Genomic DNA, 22,645 nt, shown 5'->3' on the forward strand with positions numbered 1-22,645 from the left:
TAATGTATGTACACAGTGACCCCACCAGCAGAATAGTGAGTGCAGCTCTGGAGTATAATATAGGATCAGTAATGTAATGTCTGTACACAGTGACCCCACCAGCAGAATAGTGAGTGCAGCTTCGGAGTATAATACAGGATATACTGTAGGTAATTTATATAAACAGTTAAAGCAATACTCCGGAGGAAAACCATGTTATTAAATCAACTAGTGTCAGAAAGTGTAATTTACCTCTATGTAAAAATCTCCAGTCTTCCAGTACTTATCAGCTGCTGAATGTCCTGCAGGAAGTGGTGTATTCTCTCCAGTCTGACACAGTGCTCTCTGCTGCCACCTCTGTCCATGTCAGGAACTGTCCAGAGCAGGAGAGGTTTTCTATTGGGATTTGCTGCTGCTCTGGACAGTTCCTGACATGGACAGAGGTGGCAGCAGAGAGCACTGTGTCAGACTGGGGAGAATATACTACTTACTGCAGGACATACAGCAGATGATAAGTACTGGAAGACTTGAGAGTATCATAGAGAAGTAAATTACAAATCTGTAAACCGCACAGAAAATGTGTCTTGTAACACGAGTTCCTCCTCAGAAGCCCCTCTTCCCCCCCCCCCCCAGTAAGACAAAGCCATTCTTAAAGGGATATTCTGCCAATTTCTTTCCTTTTCTATAGTGACCTGAGTTTGTAGCATAACTTTATTATGTTTCTCTTGTTACACGGCCCTCTGCTGCCCCCAGTGGCTGTGTCAGGATCTGCAGCACTCTTACACATCACTATGGCTGCTGCAGCTACTGATGAGGAGGAGATTAACCCTGTGCTCTCTGGAGGTTTTCTGCATTACACACACCGCCCATTGATGTGAATGGACAGAGTGTAATGCTCCTCTCCTGTGGTGGCGCTGCGGGGACGTCACTTACTGCCAGCTTCTCCAGCACATTACAGTGAGGTTATAGACGTGTAGTATAATATAGGAAGCGACCTGGTGATGCAGTAGATTTGCTTTGTGCCGTTACATTATAGAGTTATAATTTACGTGTGGCCGGGGTTACTGTGTCTGTGCGGTTCTATTAAAGGGGCAGTACCACTATTAGAAGTGATGATGGCGGATCACTTGGTTATGCCTTCTGACTTCTGTGAGCTCCACCTGGACAGAGGCTGCATTTTTGCTGCACAGCAGCGCTCCGGCCTCCTGACTGCATGCTCAGCCACTGGGGTGTGCGCTGTCCCTCCATGCTTTACCTGACCGCTGTCCTTGTGATTGGTGGGGGTCCTAGTGCTCGGACCCTCCATCAATCTAGTTATAGGAGGTAACTTAAAGGGGCTTTCTAGGATTAGAAAAACACAGCTGCTTACAATCAAAGACAGCGCACCCCCCTGCCCTCAGGTTGTGTGTGGTATTACAGTTAGTTTCCATTCACTTCAATGCAACTCAGTGCACAACTCCCCACACCCAACCTGAAGACAAGGAAATAAATCAGCCATGTTTTTCAAACCCTGGGTAACCCCTTTAAGAATTGGTGGGACAGTCACCCACCGATTAGGACGTGATGGTACAGCCTTGTGATAGGTCACCTACTGATCAGGACGTGATGGTACAGCCTTGTGATAGGTCACCTACTGATCAGGACGTGATGGTACAGCCTTGTGATAGGTCACCTACTGATCAGGACGTGATGGTACAGCCTTGTGATAGGTCATCTACTGATCAGGACGTGATGGTACAGCCTTATGATAGGTCACCTACTGATCAGGACGTGATGGTACAGCCTTGTGATAGGTCACCTACTGATCAGGATGTGATGGTACAGCCTTGTGATAGGTCACCTACTGATCAGGATGTGATGGTACAGCCTTGTGATAGGTCACCTACTGATCAGGACGTGATGGTACAGCCTTGTGATAGGTCACCTACTGATCAGGACGTGATGGTACAGCCTTGTGATAGGTCACCCACCGATCAGGACGTGATGGTACAGCCTTGTTATAGGTCACCTACTGATCAGGACGTGATGGTACAGCCTTGTGATAGGTCACCTACCGATCAGGATGTGATGGTACAGCCTTGTGATAGGTCACCTACTGATCAGGACGTGATGGTACAGCCTTGTGATAGGTCACCTACTGATCAGGACGTGATGGTACAGCCTTGTGATAGGTCACCTACTGATCAGGACGTGATGGTACAGCCTTATGATAGGTCACCCACCGATCAGGACGTGATGGTACAGCCTTGTGATAGGTCATCTACTGATCAGGACGTGATGGTACAGCCTTGTGATAGGTCACCTACTGATCAGGATGTGATGGTACAGCCTTGTGATAGGTCACCTACTGATCAGGACGTGATGGTACAGCCTTGTGATAGGTCACCTACTGATCAGGACGTGATGGTACAGCCTTGTGATAGGTCACCTACTGATCAGGACGTGATGGTACAGCCTTGTGATAGGTCACCTACTGATCAGGACGTGATGGTACAGCCTTGTGATAGGTCACCCACCGATCAGGATGTGATGGTACAGCCTTGTGATAGGTCACCTACTGATCAGGACGTGATGGTACAGCCTTGTGATAGGTCACCTACTGATCAGGACGTGATGGTACAGCCTTGTGTTATGTCATCACGTCTGTAGTGGTGAACTCCATTTAACCTCCTTGCTGCAATATCACATGTCACCTATTGTGCTTAAAGGGGTTGTCCAGGCTTGCAAAAAAATGGCAGTTTTCTTCCAGAAACCAGGTCACTCAGTGTGTGGTATTGCAGCACAGCTGCATTGAAGTGAATGAATCCAAGGTGTAATACCACACACAGCCTGAGGACAGAGGGGGCGCTGGATCTGGAAAAAGCAGCAATGTTTCCCTAATCCTTGATAATCCCTCTAACACATCTCAGGAAGCAGGATCAGGAGAAGACTGCTGCAGTGCCCCTTGTGGTTGGTCCCATGACGAGCACACGGCGCCTCCTGCCAACAAATGGCATCTCACTGTACAAAATAAATTATTTTATACATTTATTTTTTTTTTCTAAAATTTCCAGTACTTGTCGGTAAGGTGTGTGTTTTGGAGAGCTGGGAGCGTAATAGCTGTATAATAACCCCGGGAGGAGAAGGCTTCTGCTTGTTCACACTTGGCATCCAAGAAGAATATTTTACAATGTAAAATTGATTGTTTTCAGAATGATTAGGTGCAATCATCTATGCAAACCTTTGTAATTCTTTGTATACTTTGGCTTCTCTTTTGCAGAAATAAATTTTTTTAATTAAAACATTAGTTTTGCTGTTTTTTGTTATTGCAGTTGTGTTTATTGCATTCTGTACAGCCGTTCTCCTAATATGCAGGAGAATAGGATTCTTGCCACACCCTTCCCCCAGCTGCTGAGTGACAGGTGACTGCCTATACACAGCATGGATAGATAACTGCCAATCAGCAGCTGGTGGGCGGAGTTTTCTGCTCATGAATATCCAGGACTACTGGGCTCATTCACATAATAGAGAGGACTACTTATTGTCCATGTTATTGTCCATCATTCTGCTCAGCATCTCTGTCACTGGTTACCCTGAGATAGGATGCCATAACCCTGCTGACAGAGTCTCTTTAAGTTGACTCTTCAGAATTCTCGGCCTCCTCAGGGGGATAGTATCCAGGCGATAAGCTATACATGAACCATATATATATAGACCAAATCACAGGAGACTCCGGCCCTTTAATGAGCTCTGTATCCTACAGCTGGTATACACAGGGACAGCCGGTATGAATGGAGGTCCCGGTGCTCCGGCTGTCCTCCTCACGTACATTGCATCATCCTGCTCTCCCGTGTCGGTGATTAGTGCCGTACGCCTCTCTTGTTATGTTGAGGACCTGGTCTGATCTGCAGCCGTCGTCTTATAGAGCAGCTGAGCCGACTCATATACACATTATATTCAGGGCCGTTTTAATACATTGGTGGGCCCAGTGCACAGCCCTCAAGAGTGGGCCCCCCCTTCCCTTTCGGCACATTGTATAATGTACTGAATTTGCCCCCACACTGTATCAAGAGCCCCAATACATACAGTAGTTACCTTATAACACTATTTCCACCATTCAGTGATTACATATTACATAAAAACTGCACTAAACAAAACAGAAAGATATCACCAATGATACCATTACATAATACCGCCACATCATGACCCCTAACACTACAACCCTATAACAGAGTGCAGTTACATCCAGTGACTCACCGGGGGCGTTTTCTCCGATCAGAGTCTGTCACCTTTTCTTTTTCTCTCCATCCAGCCTGGGCCACCTTGAAGTCTTCTCCTGGCTGTGAATCTTCTCTCCAGAATCTGCCAGACAAATATTTTAGGCTCCAACACATACAGTAGTTAGGTCCCTTGTACCCCTATACAGTAGTTACACCCCTCTGTACCCCTACATAGTTACACCCCTCTGTGCCTCCATAGTTTTAAGGCCCTGTAGTATATAGACCCTCATGTGCTCCTCTAGTTATATACAGTCCTGCTGTGCGCTCCCCCATTAGTATATAGCCCCCCTGTGCACTCTCCCCAGTAGTATATAGCCCCCCTGTGCTCTCCCACAATAGTGTATAGCCCCCCTGTGCTCTCCCACAATAGTGTATAGCCCCTCTGTGCTCTCCCCCAATAGTATATAGCCCCCCTGTGCTCTCCAATAGTATATAGACCCCTATGCTCTCCCACAATAGTATATAGCCCCCCTGTGCTCTCCCCCAATAGTATATAGCCCCCCTGTGCTCTCCAATAGTATATAGACCCCTATGCTCTCCCACAATAGTATATAGCCCCCTATGCTCTCCCACAATAGTATATAGCCCCCCTGTGCTCTCCCCCAATAGTATATAGCCCCCCTGTGCTCCCCCAATAGTATATAGCCCCCTGTGCTCTCCCCAATAGTATATAGCCCCCCCTGTGCTCTCCATAATATATAGCCCCCCTGTGCTCTCCCCCATAGTATATAGACCCCTGTGCTCCCCAATAGTATATAGCTCCCTGTGCTCCCCAATAGTATATAGCCCCCTGTGCTCCCCAATAGTATATAGCTCCCCTGTGCTCCCCCATAGTATATAGCCCCCTGTGCTCCCCCATAGTATATAGCCCCCTGTGCTCCCCCATAGTATATAGCCCCTGTGCTCTCCATAATATATAGCCCCCCTGTGCTCTCCCCCATAGTATATAGACCCCTGTGCTCCCCAATAGTATATAGCTCCCTGTGCTCCCCAATAGTATATAGCCCCCTGTGCTCCCCAATAGTATATAGCTCCCCTGTGCTCCCCCATAGTATATAGACCCCTGTGCTCCCCCATAGTATATAGCCCCCTGTGCTCCCCATAGTATATAGCCCCCTGTGCTGCCCAGTAGTATATAGCCCCCTGTGCTGCCCAGTAGTATATAGCTCCCCTGTGCTCCCCCATAGTATATAGCTCCCCTGTGCTCCCCCATAGTATATAGCTCCCCTGTGCTCCCCCATAGTATATAGCTCCCCTGTGCTCCCCCATAGTATATAGCTCCCCTGTGCTCCCCCATAGTATATAGCTCCCCTGTGCTCCCCCATAGTATATAGCTCCCCTGTGCTCCCCCATAGTATATAGCTCCCCTGTGCTCCCCCATAGTATATAGCTCCCCTGTGCTCCCCCATAGTATATAGCTCCCCTGTGCTCCCCCATAGTATATATCTCCCCTGTGCTCCCCAGTAGTATATAGCCCCCTGTGCTCCCCCATAGTATATAGCTCCCCTGTGCTCCCCAGTAGTATATAGCTCCCCTGTGCTCCCCCATAGTATATAGCCCCCTGTGCTCCCCCATAGTATATAGCTCCCCTGTGCTCCCCCATAGTATATAGCCCCCTGTGCTCCCCCCATAGTATATAGCCCCCTGTGCTCCCTCATTGTATATAGCTCCCTGTGCTCCCCAGTAGTATATAGCCCCCTGTGCTCCCCCATAGTATATAGCTCCCCTGTGCTCCCCCATAGTATATAGCTCCCCTATAGTATATAGCTCCCCTGTGCTCCCTCATTGTATATAGCTCCCTGTGCTCCCCAGTAGTATATAGCCCCCTGTGCTCCCCCATAGTATATAGCCCCCTGTGCTCCCCCATAGTATATAGCCCCCTGTGCTCTCCCATAGTATATAGCCCCCTGTGCTCCCCCATAGTATATAGCCCCCTGTGCTCCCCCATAGTATATAGCTCCCCTGTGCTCCCCAATAGTATATAGCTCCCCTGTGCTCCCCCATAGTATATAGCCCCCTGTGCTCCCCCATAGTATATAGCCCCCTGTGCTGCCCAGTAGTATATAGCCCCCTGTGCTGCCCAGTAGTATATAGCTCCCCTGTGCTCCCCAGTAGTATATAGCTCCCCTGTGCTCCCCAGTAGTATATAGCTCCCCTGTGCTCCCCCATAGTTTATAGCTTCCCTGTGCTCCCCATAGTATATAGACCCCTGTGCTCCCCAGTAGAATATAGCTCCCCTGTTCTCCCCCATAGTATATAGCTCCCCTGTGCTCCCCCATAGTATATAGACCCCTGTGCTCCCCAGTAGTATATAGTCCCCTGTGCTCCCCAGTAGTATATAGTCCCCTGTGCTTCCCCATAGTATATAGCTCCCCTGTGCTCCCCCATAGTATATAGCCCCCTGTGCTCCCCCATAGTATATAACTTCCCTGTGCTCCCCCATAGTATATAGCCCCCTGTGCTCCCCAATAGTATATAGCCCCCTGTGCTCCCCCATAGTATATAGCCCCACTGTGCTCCCCATAATATATAGCTCCCCTGTGCTCCCCCATAGTATATAGCTCCCCTGTGCTCCCCGATAGTATATCGCTCCCCTGTGCTCCCCCATAGTATATAGCTCCCCTGTGCTCCCCCATAGTATATAGCTCCCCTGTGCTCCCCCATAGTATATAGCTCCCCTGTGCTCCCCCATAGTATATAGCTCCCCTGTGCTCCCCCATAGTATATAGCCCCCTGTGCCCCCCCCATAGTATATAGCCCCCTGTGCCCCCCCCATAGTATATAGCCCCCTGTGCTCCCCCATAGTATATAGCCCCCTGTGCTCCCCCATAGTATATAGCCCCCTGTCCTCCCCAATAGTATATAGCCCCCTGTCCTCCCCAATAGTATATAGCCCCCTGTGCTCCCCCATAGTATATAGCTCCCCTGTGCTCCCCCATAGTATATAGCCCCCTGTGCCCCCCCCATAGTATATAGCCCCCTGTGCTCCCCCATAGTATATAGCCCCCTGTCCTCCCCAATAGTATATAGCCCCCTGTGCTCCCCCATAGTATATAGCTCCCCTGTGCTCCCCCATAGTATATAGCTCCCCTGTGCTCCCCAGTAGTATATAGCCCCCTGTGCTCCCCCATAGTATATAGCCCCCGTCCTCCCCCATAGTATATAGCCCCCTGTGCCCCCCCATAGTATATAGCCCCCTGTGCTCCCCAATAGTATATAGCTCCCCTGTGCTCCCCCATAGTATATAGCTCCCCTGTGCTCCCCCATAGTATATAGCCCCCTGTGCTCCCTCATAGTATATAGCCCCCCTGTGCTCCCCAATAGTATATAGCCCCCGTCCTCCCCCATAGTATATAGCTCCCCTGAGCTCCCCCATAGTATATAGCCCCCTGTGCTCTCCCATAGTATATAGCTCCCCTGTGCTCCCCCATAGTATATAGCCCCCAAAACAAACACTGTTACTCACCTGGGTCCACGCGTTCCTCTTCTCTTTCCTCTTGTGGCCGCACTTCCTGCGGTCACAAGAGGCTGCACTCCCCTTACCCTCGCGCCGACGCTCCAGTGACGTCGGCCGCTAGAGGGAGAGTGCGGCCTCTTGTGACCGCAGGAAGTGCGCCCACAAGAGTGACTGACAGGGAGGGAGCCAATGGCTCTCTCTCCGTCAGTATCGCTGCTGCTTAAGCGCTCAAGCGCCGCAGCAGCAGTGGGCGGGGGCAGCAGCGGGCGGGCGGGGGGGGGCCCTGCAGGGGGCGCCATGGAGGGGTAAGTAGATTACCCATCCATGGCGCTCCCCCCTGACAGGCTGGTGGCCGGAGCCCTGTGCGACCGCATTGGTCGCACATAGCAACGGCCGGCCTGCTCGGGGGGGCCCCTTTAACCAGTGGGCCCGGTGCACGTGCACCATGTGTCCTCTGGTTAAAGCGGCCCTGATTATATTGGTAGAACATCCCTTTAATTCAAAGTTTTGCTCACTCTGGGCTTAAGAGTCCAGTGGGCGGTTCTACTGGGTGACTGCTTACTTTCCCTCCCCACTCACAGGAAATGACCGTCAATCACTAATTAGGACCGCCCCCTGGACTTCTGAGCCCAAAAGGAATAGAGGTTTAAATGATTAAACTACTAGTTCTGTGGACTATAAAGGCCCCCATCCTGCCTGCCGTGTGCTCTAGAACCTGGTGTGTGCTCTAGAACCTGGTGTGTGCAGTATAATTGGCCAGCTGCCCTCTGCTTCTTCATGGCTGACACCCCCCCCCCCCCCATCAGTTATTTGGGCCCCCAAGTCTCTTCTGTCGGGATGAGTATCGGTCCTCAACACATGATTGGACATATCGGTCACATGGTAAAAAGTGATGGAAGGTTCCTGCTGGATTACAGGAAGCAGGGATGTAATTCCAAAGTATTAGACAATTATAGATTTCTTCATTCTACCATGGATGAGGTCCTGTTTACACCACGCCATAGATTTGGTTGGTTTTTGTGAAATGTACCCAAAATGAACAGGAACAGCACCTTCTGATGCCGGTGGTTGGCTTGGGATGCCGGTGGTTGGCTTCTGATGCTGCTGGTTGGCTTGGGATGCCGGTGGTTGGCTTCTGATGCTGTCGGTTGGCTTGGGATGCCGGTGGTTGGCTTCTGATGCTGCTGGTTGGCTTGGGATGCCGGTGGTTGGCTTCTGATGCTGCTGGTTGGCTTGGGATGCTGGTGGTTGGCTTCTGATGCTGCTGGTTGGCTTGGGATGCCGGTGGTTGGCTTGGGATGCTGGTGGTTGGCTTCTGATGCTGCTGGTTGGCTTGGGGTGCCGGTGGTTGGCTTCTGATGCTGCTGGTTGGCTTGGGATGCTGGTGGTTGGCTTCTGATGCTGCTGGTTGGCTTGGGATGCCGGTGGTTGGCTTGGGATGCCGGTGGTTGGCTTCTGATGCTGCTGGTTGGCTTGGGATGCCGGTGGTTGGCTTCTGATTCTGCTGGTTGGCTTGGGATGCTGGTGGTTGGCTTCTGATGCTGCTGGTTGGCTTGGGATGCCGGTGGTTGGCTTGGGATGCCGGTGGTTGGCTTCTGATACTGCTGGTTGGCTTGGGATGCCGGTGGTTGGCTTCTGATGCTGCTGGTTGCCATCTGATGCTGCAGGTTGGCTTCTGATGCTGCCGGTTGGCTTGAAATGACTGTGGTTGGCTTGGGATGCCATTGGTTGGCTTCAGATGCTGCCGGTTGCTATCTGATGCTGCCTGTTGGCTTCTGATGCTGCCTGTTGGCTTCTGATGCTGCCTGTTGGCTTCTGATGCTGCCTGTTGCCATCTGATGCTGCAGGTTGCCTTCTGATGCTGCAGGTTGCCTTCTGATGCTGCAGGTTGCCTTCTGATGCTGCCGGTTAGCTTCTGATGCTGCTGTTTGGCTACTGATGCTGCAGGTTGGCTTGGAATGCCGGTGGTTGGCTTCTGATACTGTTGGTTGCTGTCTGATGCTGCCGGTTGGCTTCGGATGACTGTGGTTGGCTTCTGATGCTGGTGGTTGACTTCTGACGCTGCCGGTTGGCTTGAGATGACTGTGGTTGGCTTTTGATGCTGCTGGTTGGCTTGGGATGCCGATGGTTGGCTTCTGATGCTGGTGGTTGTCATCTGATGCCAGTTGGCTTGGGATGCCGATGGTTGGCTTCTGATGCTGCCGGTTGCCATCTGATGCTGCAGGTTGGCTTCTGATGCTGCCGGTTGGCTTGAAATGACTGTGGTTGCTGTCTGATGCTGCCGGTTGGCTTCTGATGCTGCCGGTTGGCTTCTGATGCTGCCGGTTGGCTTCTGATGCTGACTGTTGCCATCTGATGCTGACTGTTGCCATCTGATGCTGACTGTTGCCATCTGATGCTGACTGTTGCCATCTGATGCTGCAGGTTGCCTTCTGATGCTGCAGGTTGCCTTCTGATGCTGCAGGTTGCCTTCTGATGCTGCAGGTTGCCTTCTGATGCTGCAGGTTGCCTTCTGATGCTGCTGTTTGGCTACTGATGCTGCCAGTTAGCTTCTGATGCTTCCGGTTAGCTTCTGATGCTTCCGGTTGGCTTGGAATGCCGGTGGTTGGCTTCTGATACTGTTGGTTGCTGTCTGATGCTGCCGGTTGGCTTCGGATGACTGTGGTTGGCTTCTGACGCTGCCAGTTGGCTTGAGATGACTGTGGTTGGCTTTTGATGCTGGTGGTTGTCATCTGATGCCAGTTGGCTTGGGATGCCGGTGGTTGGCTTCTGATGCTGCCGGTTGGCTTGAGATGACTGTGGTTGGCTTGGGATGCCGTTGGTTGGCTTCTGATGCTGCCGGTTGTTATCTAATGCCGGTTGGCTTGGGATGCCGGTGGTTGCCGTCTGATGCTGCCAGTTGGCTTGGGATGCCGGTGGTTGGCTTCTGATGCTGCTGGTTGGCTTGGGATGACGGTAGTTGGCTTCTGATGCTGCTTTTTGGCTTCTTAGAGCCGCACTGTCTAGCGAATTCTCCATGTAATGAATTCTGATTCTGCCTGACTGCTCCTGTACTACTGATTCTAACCTGAACCTGGGCCATGACCACTCCTCTGTATATGACTATGTCTCTGCCCCACCCCCGGTTCCCATACACGTTATACGTCTGTCAGCTAAACCCACCTGTAATGTGGAGATTCCCGAGACTCCACCAAGATAGGTGTGGGCATGATGGAAAATGCCTGACCCCTTTGTTCTTAGAGAGATAAGCTGCAGCAAGAGCTGGGGTACTGTTATTCAGCTCACAATTATAGAAGGTGTCTGACTACCTTACCTCTCCTGTGTGACTATGCTTCCAGCCTGACGCACCGGGCAGCCGCTGCCCATGCCAGGGACAGGCTGGTGGAGTGACATGATACCAGTCCAGCCTCTGTATCCAGGAACGGGATGAGAGGTTTAGGAGCAGGGCAACAACTAGTGCTTCGCAAGCCGTTACAAAAATACAATTCCCATCATTCCTGGACACTTTTTGTCTATCCAGGCACGATGGGAATAGTAGTTTTTCAGGTTGTGCAACCTTAAACTAGAAGGCACACAGACTCAGCAGGTTCGGTAGTAGAGCAGGTCACGCCTGTCACCCATCACACCCTTCTATCTGTCCCATAGAGGAAATGTTAGGAAGAGACAGGAGACAAGCGGGAAGCAGCATCAGACTACACAGGATGGGTTTGTTGTCTGTTACCAAGGAGACACAGAGGTCTGCATAGCAACGGTTACAAAAAAAACCTCCTTTTAATATTTTTCCATTGTGTATACACTGGACACTCAGGATCTATGGGATATATATAATAATAATGCATTGAGCCGTGTCCAAGTGTATCCAGGGGTCAGAACCTCGTAGAACTTCATCTTCAGGACACGGATGGAGAGAGATCATAAGAAGAAATGGATTTAGAACATGAGATTCCATGAAATGCAGAATAAGCCCAATGGCGCTATCTCCTGTCTCTATGTGATCAGGTCTAGACGACTACACCACAGTGCAGAGCTGGCTATGTCACCTGGATATATATGTGTGTGTATACATATATACTTGGGGGGGATAAGGGGAAAGAGACAACCGTCCCTTGCTATGTCACACGTGTGTGTGTATATAAATATATACACACACACATACATACACATACATAGGTGACATAGCCAGGGACGGTTGTCTCTTACCCCCATTCCTTCCCCCCCAAGTGATGTATGTGTGTGTGTGTGTGTATATATGTATATATATATATATATATATATATATATATACACACACACACACACACATACATACTTGGGGGGCTGGGGGTAAGAGACAACCGTCCCTTGCTATTTCACCTGTATATTTATTATATTTTATATATATATATATTATATATATATATATATATACACACACACACACACACACACTCTGGGGGATGAGGGTAAGGACAAGCGTCCCTTGCTGTGTCACCTGTCTATATGCTGGGGGGGGGGGGGGTTATTTATATCCCCCGGGGCCTGAACCCCCACCAATCTTGGGTCCTGAGCCTTCATGGTAAGGTATTAGATAAAACATGGCTGCTTCATTGTAGAAGCAGTGCCACCACTGCTCATAGGTTATATCTGGTACTGCAGTTTAACTCAACAATGCTGAGCTGCAATACCATGAACCACCTGTGGACAGGGGTAGCTCTAGTTAAAGGGGTACTCCAGTGTGGGGGCTATTTTTTTCATCTGGCCGGGGAGGAGGTGGCTGAGAGACAAGACGTCCACTCACCTCCCCGGTTCCAGCGGCGAGTCCCGTATCGCAGTGCTCCAGTCCCCGGCCACTTCCTGGTGTCTGATGCAGGCTCGAGACGTGACATCTCAAACCCGCTCAGCCAGTCAGTGACAGAGGCGGGATCTGAGCGGACTTGAAACGGATCCCGCCTCTGTTACTGACAGGCTGAGCGGGCTTAAGACGCCACGTCTCGAGCCTGCGTCAGACACCAGGAAGCAGCCGGGAACCGAAGCGCCGCGATACGGGACTCGCCACTGGAACCGGGGAGGTGAGTGGACGTCTTTTCTCTCAGCCATCTCCTCCCCGGCCAGATAAAAAAAAATAGCCCCCACACTGGAGTACCCCTTTAAAAAATACTTATACTTATCTCATTCTAGCTGACCCCTTTAAATCCCAGGGTACTTCCTTGTTCTAGTCTTTATGTTGGATGGGTTTGTGGGGCAGCAGGGTGACAGCCATAGTGGTGGATGTCAGATTTACCTATCACATTGCAGCTGAACCAGGACACAGCCATTCAGGAGCTCAGAAAAGCTTAGAGGGGTTGTAGTTGCCGGTTCTCACCCGCCATTTCCAGATAGAAAGGATAAGGTTGGGGTGACTCCGCAACTTAAAGGGGATGTCCACATTTACTATTGTCTATTACAATCCAATATACAGTATAAAGCATTGATCCATAATCTGGAACTCTCTGCTTCTTGCAAAACTACAACTCCCAGCATGCCCTGAGAGCAGAAGACTAAAGAACCCAGGGCAGGGCATGCTGGGAGCTGTAGTTATGCAGATGATATCCAAACAAATCCATTTATATTCTCTATCATTTTAGGAGGAAACGTGTAATTCAAGAGAGAGGAAGAGAGAGATAGTGAGAGAGAGTCACAGAGAGAGACAATGAGAGAGGCACAAAGAGACAGAGACAGTGAAAGAGATAGTGAGAGAGACAGAGAGAGAGGCACAAAGAGATCGTGAGAGAGGAACAGAGATAGTGAGAGAGGCACAGAGAGACCGAGATGGTGAGAGAGGAACAGAGAGAGAGAGGCACAGAGAGATGGTGAGAGAGGAACAGAGAGAGAGAGGCACAGAGAGATGGTGAGAGAGGAACAGAGAGATAGTGAGAGAGAGGAACAGAGAGATGGTGAGAGAGGAACAGAGAGATAGTGAGAGAGGCACAGAGAGACCGAGATGGTGAGAGAGGAACAGAGAGAGAGAGAGAGAGAGAGAGAGAGAGAGGAACAGAGAGAGAGAGAGAGAGAGAGGCACAGAGAGATGGTGAGAGAGGAACAGAGAGATAGTGAGAGAGAGGAACAGAGAGATAGTGAGAGGCACAAAGAGAGAGAGAGAGAAAGATAGTGAGAGAGGCACAGAGAGATGGTGAGAGAGGAACAGAGAGATGGTGAGAGAGATAGTGAGATAGTGAGAGAGGAACAGAGACATAGAAAAATAGTGAGAGATAGAGAGAAAGGGAGAGATAATGAGAGACACAAAAGAGAGAGAGAGAGAGACAGTGCGAGACATAGAGAGCACCGATATAAAAGCCGTCTGTAACTCAATGTAAACGTATAAGACCAGTGAGACGCAGCTGCTCCTTCCCGCACTACAGCTGCAATGGTTGATGGGAACTTTGGGAGAGATGACTGGCTATAAGAGGCGGTCACCAGGTAGCCGGCCGCTCGCCCCCTGGATCTCTGAGTCGTCCTGGAGTCGAGGCCTGGGACGTTATCCGCTCATGCAGGATACAGGATCATCACGCGGTGCGCACACGTTCATCAAAGGGCCGTCAGCCCAAAGTTACAGCGGGCGCTGGCCATGCCGGCCGAGTCCAGCCACGTGTCCGATATAGGGTCGTACTTCTGTACAGTATTGAGATAGGACGACCCCGAGTGACCCCCAACCACGTAGAGGTAGTTGTCAATCACCGCCGCTCCCACTCCTAGACAAGAGGAAGAAGAGGAGTCAGGAACTGCAACCGGATAAAGCAAACTATAAGCTGTAATACCAGACCACAACCTGACAACCAGGGGTGGCGCTGTGCTTTATCCTGGAGAACCCCGGCCATGTTTAGTTCTGTGTTGGTGTAAACCATTGCTTTACAAAGAACCCCTCCCTCCACAGTGTGTGTGTGTGTGTGTGTGTGTGTGTATATATATATGTATATATATATATATATATATATATATTATATATATATATATATATATATATATATATATATATAATCTCTTCTTACGGGCCCCCACTACCTCTAGGCTCTCACAATGAGGAGGGGGGGGGGGGGGAGGTACAGCAGTCATACAGTGTACATGGGGTCTCACCTGTCCGGGGCTCCGTCATGGGTCTACACACCGTCCATTGGTTCTGATGGGGGTCATACCGCTCGATGCTGGATAGGTGCGACACTCCATTGTGTCCCCCCACTACGAATATAAAGCCCAGCATAACGCTCACTCCAAAGTTAATCCTCTTATCGGCCATTGGCGCCACCATCTCCCAGGAGTCTTTGGCGGGGTCGTATCGCTCCACACTATGAAAGATGGAGGAGAAGGGTCACTGGTCATATACATCAGATCATGCGCTGATCTCTATAACATGTGGGAGAAGCGTCTGATCCTGTGCTTCACTCCCCCAGCTCGCCCCATTATAAGTCTATGGGCGGGGAGCGATGCACACAGTCAGTGCTCCTCCCCGCTCCGTGACAGATCAGTCGGGGTTCTTCATACGACTTGTAAAGGTCCCCATCCACCTTAGACGTTAAGTGACCCTCTGGCCAGACGTTCCTGAAGGTGTATGGGGAACCTTAAAGGGGACGTCTTTAAAAAAGCAGAAACATGGCCGTTCTTCTCTATGCGAGGTTTCTGATCTTCTGATGAGCTGCAATACCAGAGCCAGCCCAGAGACTAAGGAGGCGCTCTACCCGGAAAGGAAAAAAAAAAACAGCCCCAAATCTACTGGAAACCCTTTAAGTCCCATACTGGTCCCAACACTACATCATAGTCTCCTATATACAAACAGTGGTGGTGACCTAATATATAGAGCCGGTCAACGGCCGAGTATATAGAGCCGGGCAACGGCAGAGTATATAGAGGCGGATAACTTCCAAGCATATAGAGGCAGATAGGGACCGGGTATATAGAGCCAGATAACAGAGTATAACAACCAAGCATTACCATATTCATGTGGGCGGGGCCGTATCCCCCTATAGTATATACACTGACCTGTTCATGTGGGCGGGGCCGTATCCCCCTATAGTATATACACTGACCTGTTCATGTGGGCGGGGTCGTATCCCCCTATAGTATATAGACTGACCTGCTCATGTGGGCGGGGCCGTATCCCCCTATAGTATATACACTGACCTGTTCATGTGGGCGGGGCCGTATCCCCCTATAGTATATAGACTGACCTGCTCATGTGGGCGGGGCCGTATCCCCCTATAGTATATAGACTGACCTGCTCATATGTGCGGGGCCGTATCCCCCTATAGTATATACACTGACCTGTTCATGTGGGCGGGGCCGTATCCCCCTATAGTATATAGACTGACCTGCTCATATGTGCGGGGCCGTATCCCCCTATAGTATATACACTGACCTACTCATGTGGGCGGGGCCGTATCCCCCTATAGTATATACACTGACCTGTTCATGTGGGCGGGGTCGTATCCCCCTATAGTATATAGACTGACCTGCTCATATGTGCGGGGCCGTATCCCCCTATAGTATATAGACTGACCTGCTCATGTGGGCGGGGCCGTATCCCCCTATAGTATATACACTGACCTGTTCATGTGGGCGGGGCCGTATCCCCCTATAGTATATACACTGACCTGTTCATGTGGGCGGGGCCGTATCCCCCTATAGTATATACACTGACCTGTTCATGTGGGCGGGGCCGTATCCCCCTATAGTATATAGACTGACCTGTTCATGTGGGCGGGGCCGTATCTCCCTATAGTATATAGACTGACCTGTTCATGTGGGCGGGGCCGTATCCCCCTATAGTATATACACTGACCTGTTCATGTGGGCGGGGCCGTATCCCCCTATAGTATATAGACTGACCTGCTCATGTGGGCGGGGCCGTATCCCCCTATAGTATATAGACTGACCTGCTCATATGTGCGGGGCCGTATCCCCCTATAGTATATACACTGACCTGTTCATGTGGGCGGGGCCGTATCCCCCTATAGTATATACACTGACCTACTCATGTGGGCGGGGCCGTATCCCCCTATAGTATATAGACTGACCTGCTCATGTGGGCGGGGCCGTATCCCCCTATAGTATATACACTGACCTGTTCATGTGGGCGGGGCCGTATCCCCCTATAGTATATACACTGACCTGTTCATGTGGGCGGGGTCGTATCCCCCTATAGTATATACACTGACCTGTTCATGTGGGCGGGGCCGTATCCCCCTATAGTATATACACTGACCTGTTCATGTGGGCGGGGCCGTATCCCCCTATAGTATATACACTGACCTGCTCATATGTGCGGGGCCGTATCCCCCTATAGTATATAGACTGACCTACTCATGTGGGCGGGGCCGTATCCCCCTATAGTATATAGACTGACCTGCTCATGTGGGCGGGGCCGTATCCCCCTATAGTATATACACTGACCTGTTCATGTGGGCGGGGCCGTATCCCCCTATAGTATATAGACTGACCTGCTCATGTGGGCGGGGCCGTATCCCCCTATAGTATATAGACTGACCTGTTCATGTGGGCGGGGCCGTATCCCCCTATAGTATATAGACTGACCTGCTCATGTGGGCGGGGCCGTATCCCCCTATAGTATATACACTGACCTGTACATGTGGGCGGGGCCGTATCCCCCTATAGTATATACACTGACCTGTTCATGTGGGCGGGGTCGTATCCCCCTATAGTATATACACTGACCTGTTCATGTGGGCGGGGCCGTATCCCCCTATAGTATATACACTGACCTGTTCATGTGGGCGGGGTCGTATCCCCCTATAGTATATACACTGACCTGTTCATGTGGGCGGGGCCGTATCCCCCTATAGTATATACACTGACCTGTTCATGTGGGCGGGGCCGTATCCCCCTATAGTATATACACTGACCTGTTCATGTGGGCGGGGTCGTATCCCCCTATAGTATATACACTGACCTGTTCATGTGGGCGGGGCCGTATCCCCCTATAGTATATACACTGACCTGTTCACGTGGGCGGGGCCGTATCCCCCTATAGTATATACACTGACCTGTTCATGTGGGCGGGGCCGTATCCCCCTATAGCGTAGATCATCCCATCCAGGACGGCCCCAGCGAAGCAGCTCCGGGTCTTTATCATGGGGGCCACCAGCTGCCACTCTTTCGCCTTGGGGATATATTTCTCCACAGATTGTAAACATGACTGTCCATCGTACCCGCCTAAGGCGTAAAGTTCTCCCGCTAAGACCACGGCCCCCAGGGTGCTCCGACACTCGTTCATCCTCTCCACAGACGTCCAGGTGTTGGTCACGGGGTCCCAGCACTCCACAGAGCTCTCGTGCTTCCTGTAGTTGATGCCCTGTCTCATATGGGTGCCGATGCCCCCCACTACATACACCTTCTGGTCCAGAGTGCACAGTCCAAACTCATAGCGGGGGGACCCCAGGGGGGCCAGGCCTATCCACGAGTCGTCCTGCGGGAAATACATCTCCATGCTGGAATAAACAAGAGAGGGAACGATCACTTCTAGGAACCGCTCAGAGTGGTGACAGGTGAGATCTGCGCTGTCACTGCGATAAGAAGGAAGCCTGGATTTACCTTTTAGGAACAGTGTGGATCCTCCCAGCAGGCAGTTACAGAGCACAGGTTAGGCCCTCCCCCTCTTACTGTGTTCTGTCCTTATCTAGCTGTTACTAGAGACAGAATTCCCCTGGCAACAGGCATCAGAATGCAGAGAAGGGAGACACCTAGTGGGCAATATGGTCACATGGTTGGTTGACCATTTAAACTTGGATTTGCCTTTGGAGGGGTAAATCATCTGGGATTAATAAAAAAACACAGCACACTTTTCTCCTAAAACAGCGATGACACCTGTCTACACGTTGTGTTTGGTATTACAGCTCAGACCCATTCACTTTAATAAGAGTTGAACAGTTATCTGTGACACTTGCCCGGACCCCCCTTTAATGTGTCCGGCTACCTTATTATCTCTGGTCAGCACATATATGGCCCTAGGATGTTCCTTTGATGTATTGGGATAGACCGTGTCACAGAGTCACATGCCTAGATCGGTTGGGGTCTTACAGCTGACACCACTGATCAGTGCTAAAAAGTAAGATGACAGCTCCTATACACACCTGGGTGTCTCCATGGTAACAGACTACAAACCCTGCGTAGTCTGATGCTCCTCCATCTCTCCACTACTTACTGGGTATACAGATAAGAGCGACTTCTTTGTAACTGCTCGACCATCTAATGTGTATTGGCGCCTCCCAAGCGTCTGATGGGGCGGGATTTTAACACGGTTGATCCTTTTGTTCTCAGTAGGTAAGCTGCACATCTGATGCGGGATCAGGAGAGACAGCTATGTGATGGAAGTGTGGATGACTGCAGGCTCTGACTACACAGGGTTTGTCTGTAGTCTGTTACCATGGAGACACATAGGTCTCCAAGCTGTAAACAAAAACTAACAACATATTTTTTAATAACTATTTGCAAAGTACCTTCATTTTCCTGGATCTATAAAATCCCGTGGACCCTCCCTTTAAATGGCGGACACACACAGGTGAACCTACCTCTCTAGGCAGTTGAACAGTCCGGCTTTTCCTCCCACCGCGCAGAGCACTTTGGGAGCACAGCGTGGCTGCGTCTTTAGCACCGTCTGGTGGGAGAGTCTATGTTCAGGCATAAAATGGTATTTCAGAGCTTCGTTCAGTAAGTGTTTACACGTGTGGTCATCGCGTATCAGGTGGTTCGCTTCGTAGAGCCGGGTGAGGAACTTGACGCTGAGCAGCGGCAGCCGGACGCAGTGCAACAGCTGTGAGAGGAACTTCTGTCGCTCCTGCACGTCGTACTTGATCCAGGCCTCCAGGGCATAAAACACACTCTCCTCGTTCACCACATTCAGACAGTCATTGGACACGATCTCGTGTAACTCCGAATTGGTCAGCTCGAAGAACTCTTCCGTCTGACAAACGTCCTCAAAGTTCTGGCAAATGAACTTGTTGGCAGCTAGGTAGAGTTCATGGCAGCCGTAGGTCTCGGCAAAGCGGGAGATGCCGATGCAGTTGCCCACGTCCAGCTGGCTCTCCAGGAAGGCACAGCACTCCTTCAGCACCAGCTTGATCTGCAGGAGGTTGGCGGCCGGAAGGAGGGACTCCACCGTTTCCTGGGAGATGAAGACGGTGCCGGTGTAGGCGTACTCTATGATGGCCTGGAGGGCGGCCTCGTCCACGCACTGGAACTCCACCTGCGAATTCTCTTTCTCCGAAAGGTTTCCGGTGAACATGGCTTTGAAGTAGGGGCTGATGCTGGCGAGCACCACCTTATGGGCGTGGATCTTGACATCGCCCACCTGCAGGACAATGTCGCAGAGCTCGTGGTGCTGGCGGAGGAGGTTCAGGCCCTGCAGGAGCTGTTCTGAGTGCAAGTGGGTGATGTTGGCAAGCATGTAGGACTGAGAGGACTGGTCCATCTGGAGACGCAAGCAGATCACATGGTCAGCCGCAACGGACTCGCACAGGGTAGAGAGCATTAAAGGGGGACTCTATAATAATGGATTATGTTACCAAGGATACCCCAACCTTCCGATTAGTAGCTGATGCTGCGCTGGCAACGTCTCTGCAGACAGGTACCCTTTAAAGGGGAACACCAGAGGAAAAAAATATTTTCTAATCATCTGGTGTCAGGAAGTTATACCTATTTGTAATTTACTTCTATATAAAAATCTCCAGTCTTCCAGTACTTATCAGCTGCTGTATGCCCTGCAGGAAGTGGTGTATTCTCTCCAGTCTGACAGAGATTTTTAAATAGAATTAAATTACAAATCTATATAACTTACTGACACCAGATGATTTGAAAATATTTTTTTTCTCTGGAGTACTGCTTTAATGATCTATATGTCAGGGCAGGATACAGAGTATATAGGCTGATACCCCGGCCTCACTTCCTGCCTCTTACTGCCGCTTACCCTGTTCATCTGGATTTCCTCTTTTTTATTACTATCCGATCACACTGTGACTACAGATGTAGCAGAGCCGTCATAGTCCGGGGTCTGACGCCATCACCTTCTATACTGCCCCCCCCCCCCCCCATCGCTCCGGTACTCTCCACCCTGATGTCATAATCTTCTATACTGCCCCCCACCATGCTACTCTCCACTCTGATTACATCATCCTCCATACTGTCCCCCCGCCTTTGCTCCGGTACTCTCCGCCCTGATTACATCATCCTCCATACTGCCCCCCCCCCACCCCCGCTCCGGTACTCTCCACCCTGATGACATCATCCTCCATACTGTCCCCCCGCCTTTGCTCCGGTACTCTCCGCCCTGATTACATCATCCTCCATACTGCCCCCCCACCCCCGCTCCGGTACTCTCCACCCTGATGACATCATCCTCTATACTGTCCCACCCCCGCTCCGGTACTCTCCACCCTGATGACATCATCCTCTATACTGTCCCACCCCCGCTCCGGTACTCTCCACCCTGCTGACATCATCCTCTATACTGCCCCCCCCCCCGCCTCCGTTACTCTCTACCCTGATGACATCATCCTCTACACTCCATATCCACAGGGGTCCGACCACTGATCCTAAGCGATTGAACACCCCCCCCCCCACACACACACACACACACGCTTCATCCACTCACTCACACTCACTATTGGGTCACCCAGCCTTTCCAGGTGCACACTCCCACAGAGAATAAACAGAGCGGGGGCCATGGTGGGCTCTGCTGTGGTCGGACCACCAGAGATCAGCCTGTCATCCTCTACCACTGGATAACAAGCCCACATGGTAACACCCAGCAACATGAATAGCAAGTCACACATTAGATGTCGCCTGATGATTTCACTGCCCCCTGATGGCGGAGGGGAGGATCGGCCATGTTGTAGCGTTCTACCCGCTCTTCATTGTAAACAAATGTATATACTCAGCTGCAGTGATAGTGAATGTCTGATATAAGGACAGGACTACAACTCCCAGCATGCCGGCAGCTGCAGTGATAGTGAATGTCTGATATAAGGACAGGACTACAACTCCCAGCATGCCGGCAGCTGCAGTGATAGTGAATGTCTGATATAAGGAAAGGACTACAACTCCCAGCATGTAGGCTGCTGCAGAGATAATTGTCTGATATAAGGACAGGACTACAACTCCCAGCATGCAGGCAGCTGAAGGCCGAGCTCTGGCCAGTTGCTGTTAGCAACAGAGACGGCCAATCAGAGCTGAGCTTACAGCAATACTATAGACCTGAGCTCTCATTCGTTACTACCAAGACAACCAATCAGAGCTGAGCTTTCATTTCTTAATCTGCCCTGGAATAATATAAATACTGACAGGTTGCCATGAGCGACAGACAACCAATCAGAGATGAGCTTCAATCGTACTAAGCTACTCAGGGATACTGAAAGCCGCGCTCTGATTGGTGGCTCTGGCCTCTGGCAGTTATAATAGACGAGGCCTCCGGCGCCCTCAGCAGCGCTCTCCTCATGTGAGGCAGCCACATCCCCGGACATATACATCTATACCCCGGCCCACCATCCCCCGTCACCCACCTGTCACCCGGAGACGGCAGCACACACACAAGCTCTCGTCTCCTGTCACAACCCAAACACCGCGGACAGAGAGCGCGTCACTTCCAGGTCAGGAAAGCCCCGCCCAGAAACAGCGCCGCTCTGTAATGGAGGCCGCGCCGCGCGCAACTACAACTCCCGGCGTCCTGTACGCGGCGAGAGTGCCCACGTGATGAGGGCGGAGCCTGCTGTGCTGCTGTTGCTATAGAAGCGGGTGATAGACAGGAGCGGCTCATTCCTACCGCGGAACGTGTTACATGGAGTCCAGAGAGGAACGTGTGAAGCCCCGCCTACATGGGAGGCTATATAGAGGCTGGAGGCTATATAGAGGCTGTATGGAGGCTATAGAGGCTGGAGGCTGTATGGAGGCTATATAGAGGCTGGAGGCTATATAGAGGCTGTATGGAGGCTAT

At 50.9% G+C, this 22,645-nt stretch overlaps 1 protein-coding gene across 1 annotated transcript; it reads right to left on the bottom strand.

Moving 5' to 3' along the window:
* Positions 1-13,082: 13,082 nt before the first annotated feature.
* On the bottom strand, positions 13,083-22,376 carry KLHL28 (kelch like family member 28). The gene is made up of 5 exons (XM_069950534.1): positions 22,215-22,376; positions 19,230-20,128; positions 17,706-18,149; positions 14,785-14,993; positions 13,083-14,402 (listed from the first exon to the last, which is right to left on the bottom strand). Exons 2-5 carry the CDS (start codon positions 20,126-20,128, stop codon positions 14,239-14,241), a joined length of 1,716 nt encoding a protein of 571 aa, XP_069806635.1. The 5' UTR covers positions 22,215-22,376; the 3' UTR covers positions 13,083-14,238.
* Between the last annotated feature and the right edge of the window lie 269 nt (positions 22,377-22,645).

The sequence above is a fragment of the Dendropsophus ebraccatus genome, chromosome 13 (genome assembly GCF_027789765.1).
Source record: "Dendropsophus ebraccatus isolate aDenEbr1 chromosome 13, aDenEbr1.pat, whole genome shotgun sequence".
Classification (NCBI taxonomy): domain Eukaryota; kingdom Metazoa; phylum Chordata; class Amphibia; order Anura; family Hylidae; genus Dendropsophus; species Dendropsophus ebraccatus.

What these genes read in the sequence shown, in the direction of transcription:
- KLHL28 (XM_069950534.1), bottom strand. Translation starts at nt 20,128, where the DNA reads ATGGACCAGTCCTCTCAGTCCTACATGCTTGCCAACATCACCCACTTG. An exon ending in CTGTTCAACTGCCTAGAGAG is followed by an intron (nt 18,150 to 19,229) that starts GTAGGTTCACCT and finishes TGTTTATTCCAG; the next exon opens with CATGGAGATGTATTTCCCGC. An exon ending in GGCCCCGCCCACATGAACAG is followed by an intron (nt 14,994 to 17,705) that starts GTCAGTGTATAT and finishes CATCTTTCATAG; the next exon opens with TGTGGAGCGATACGACCCCG.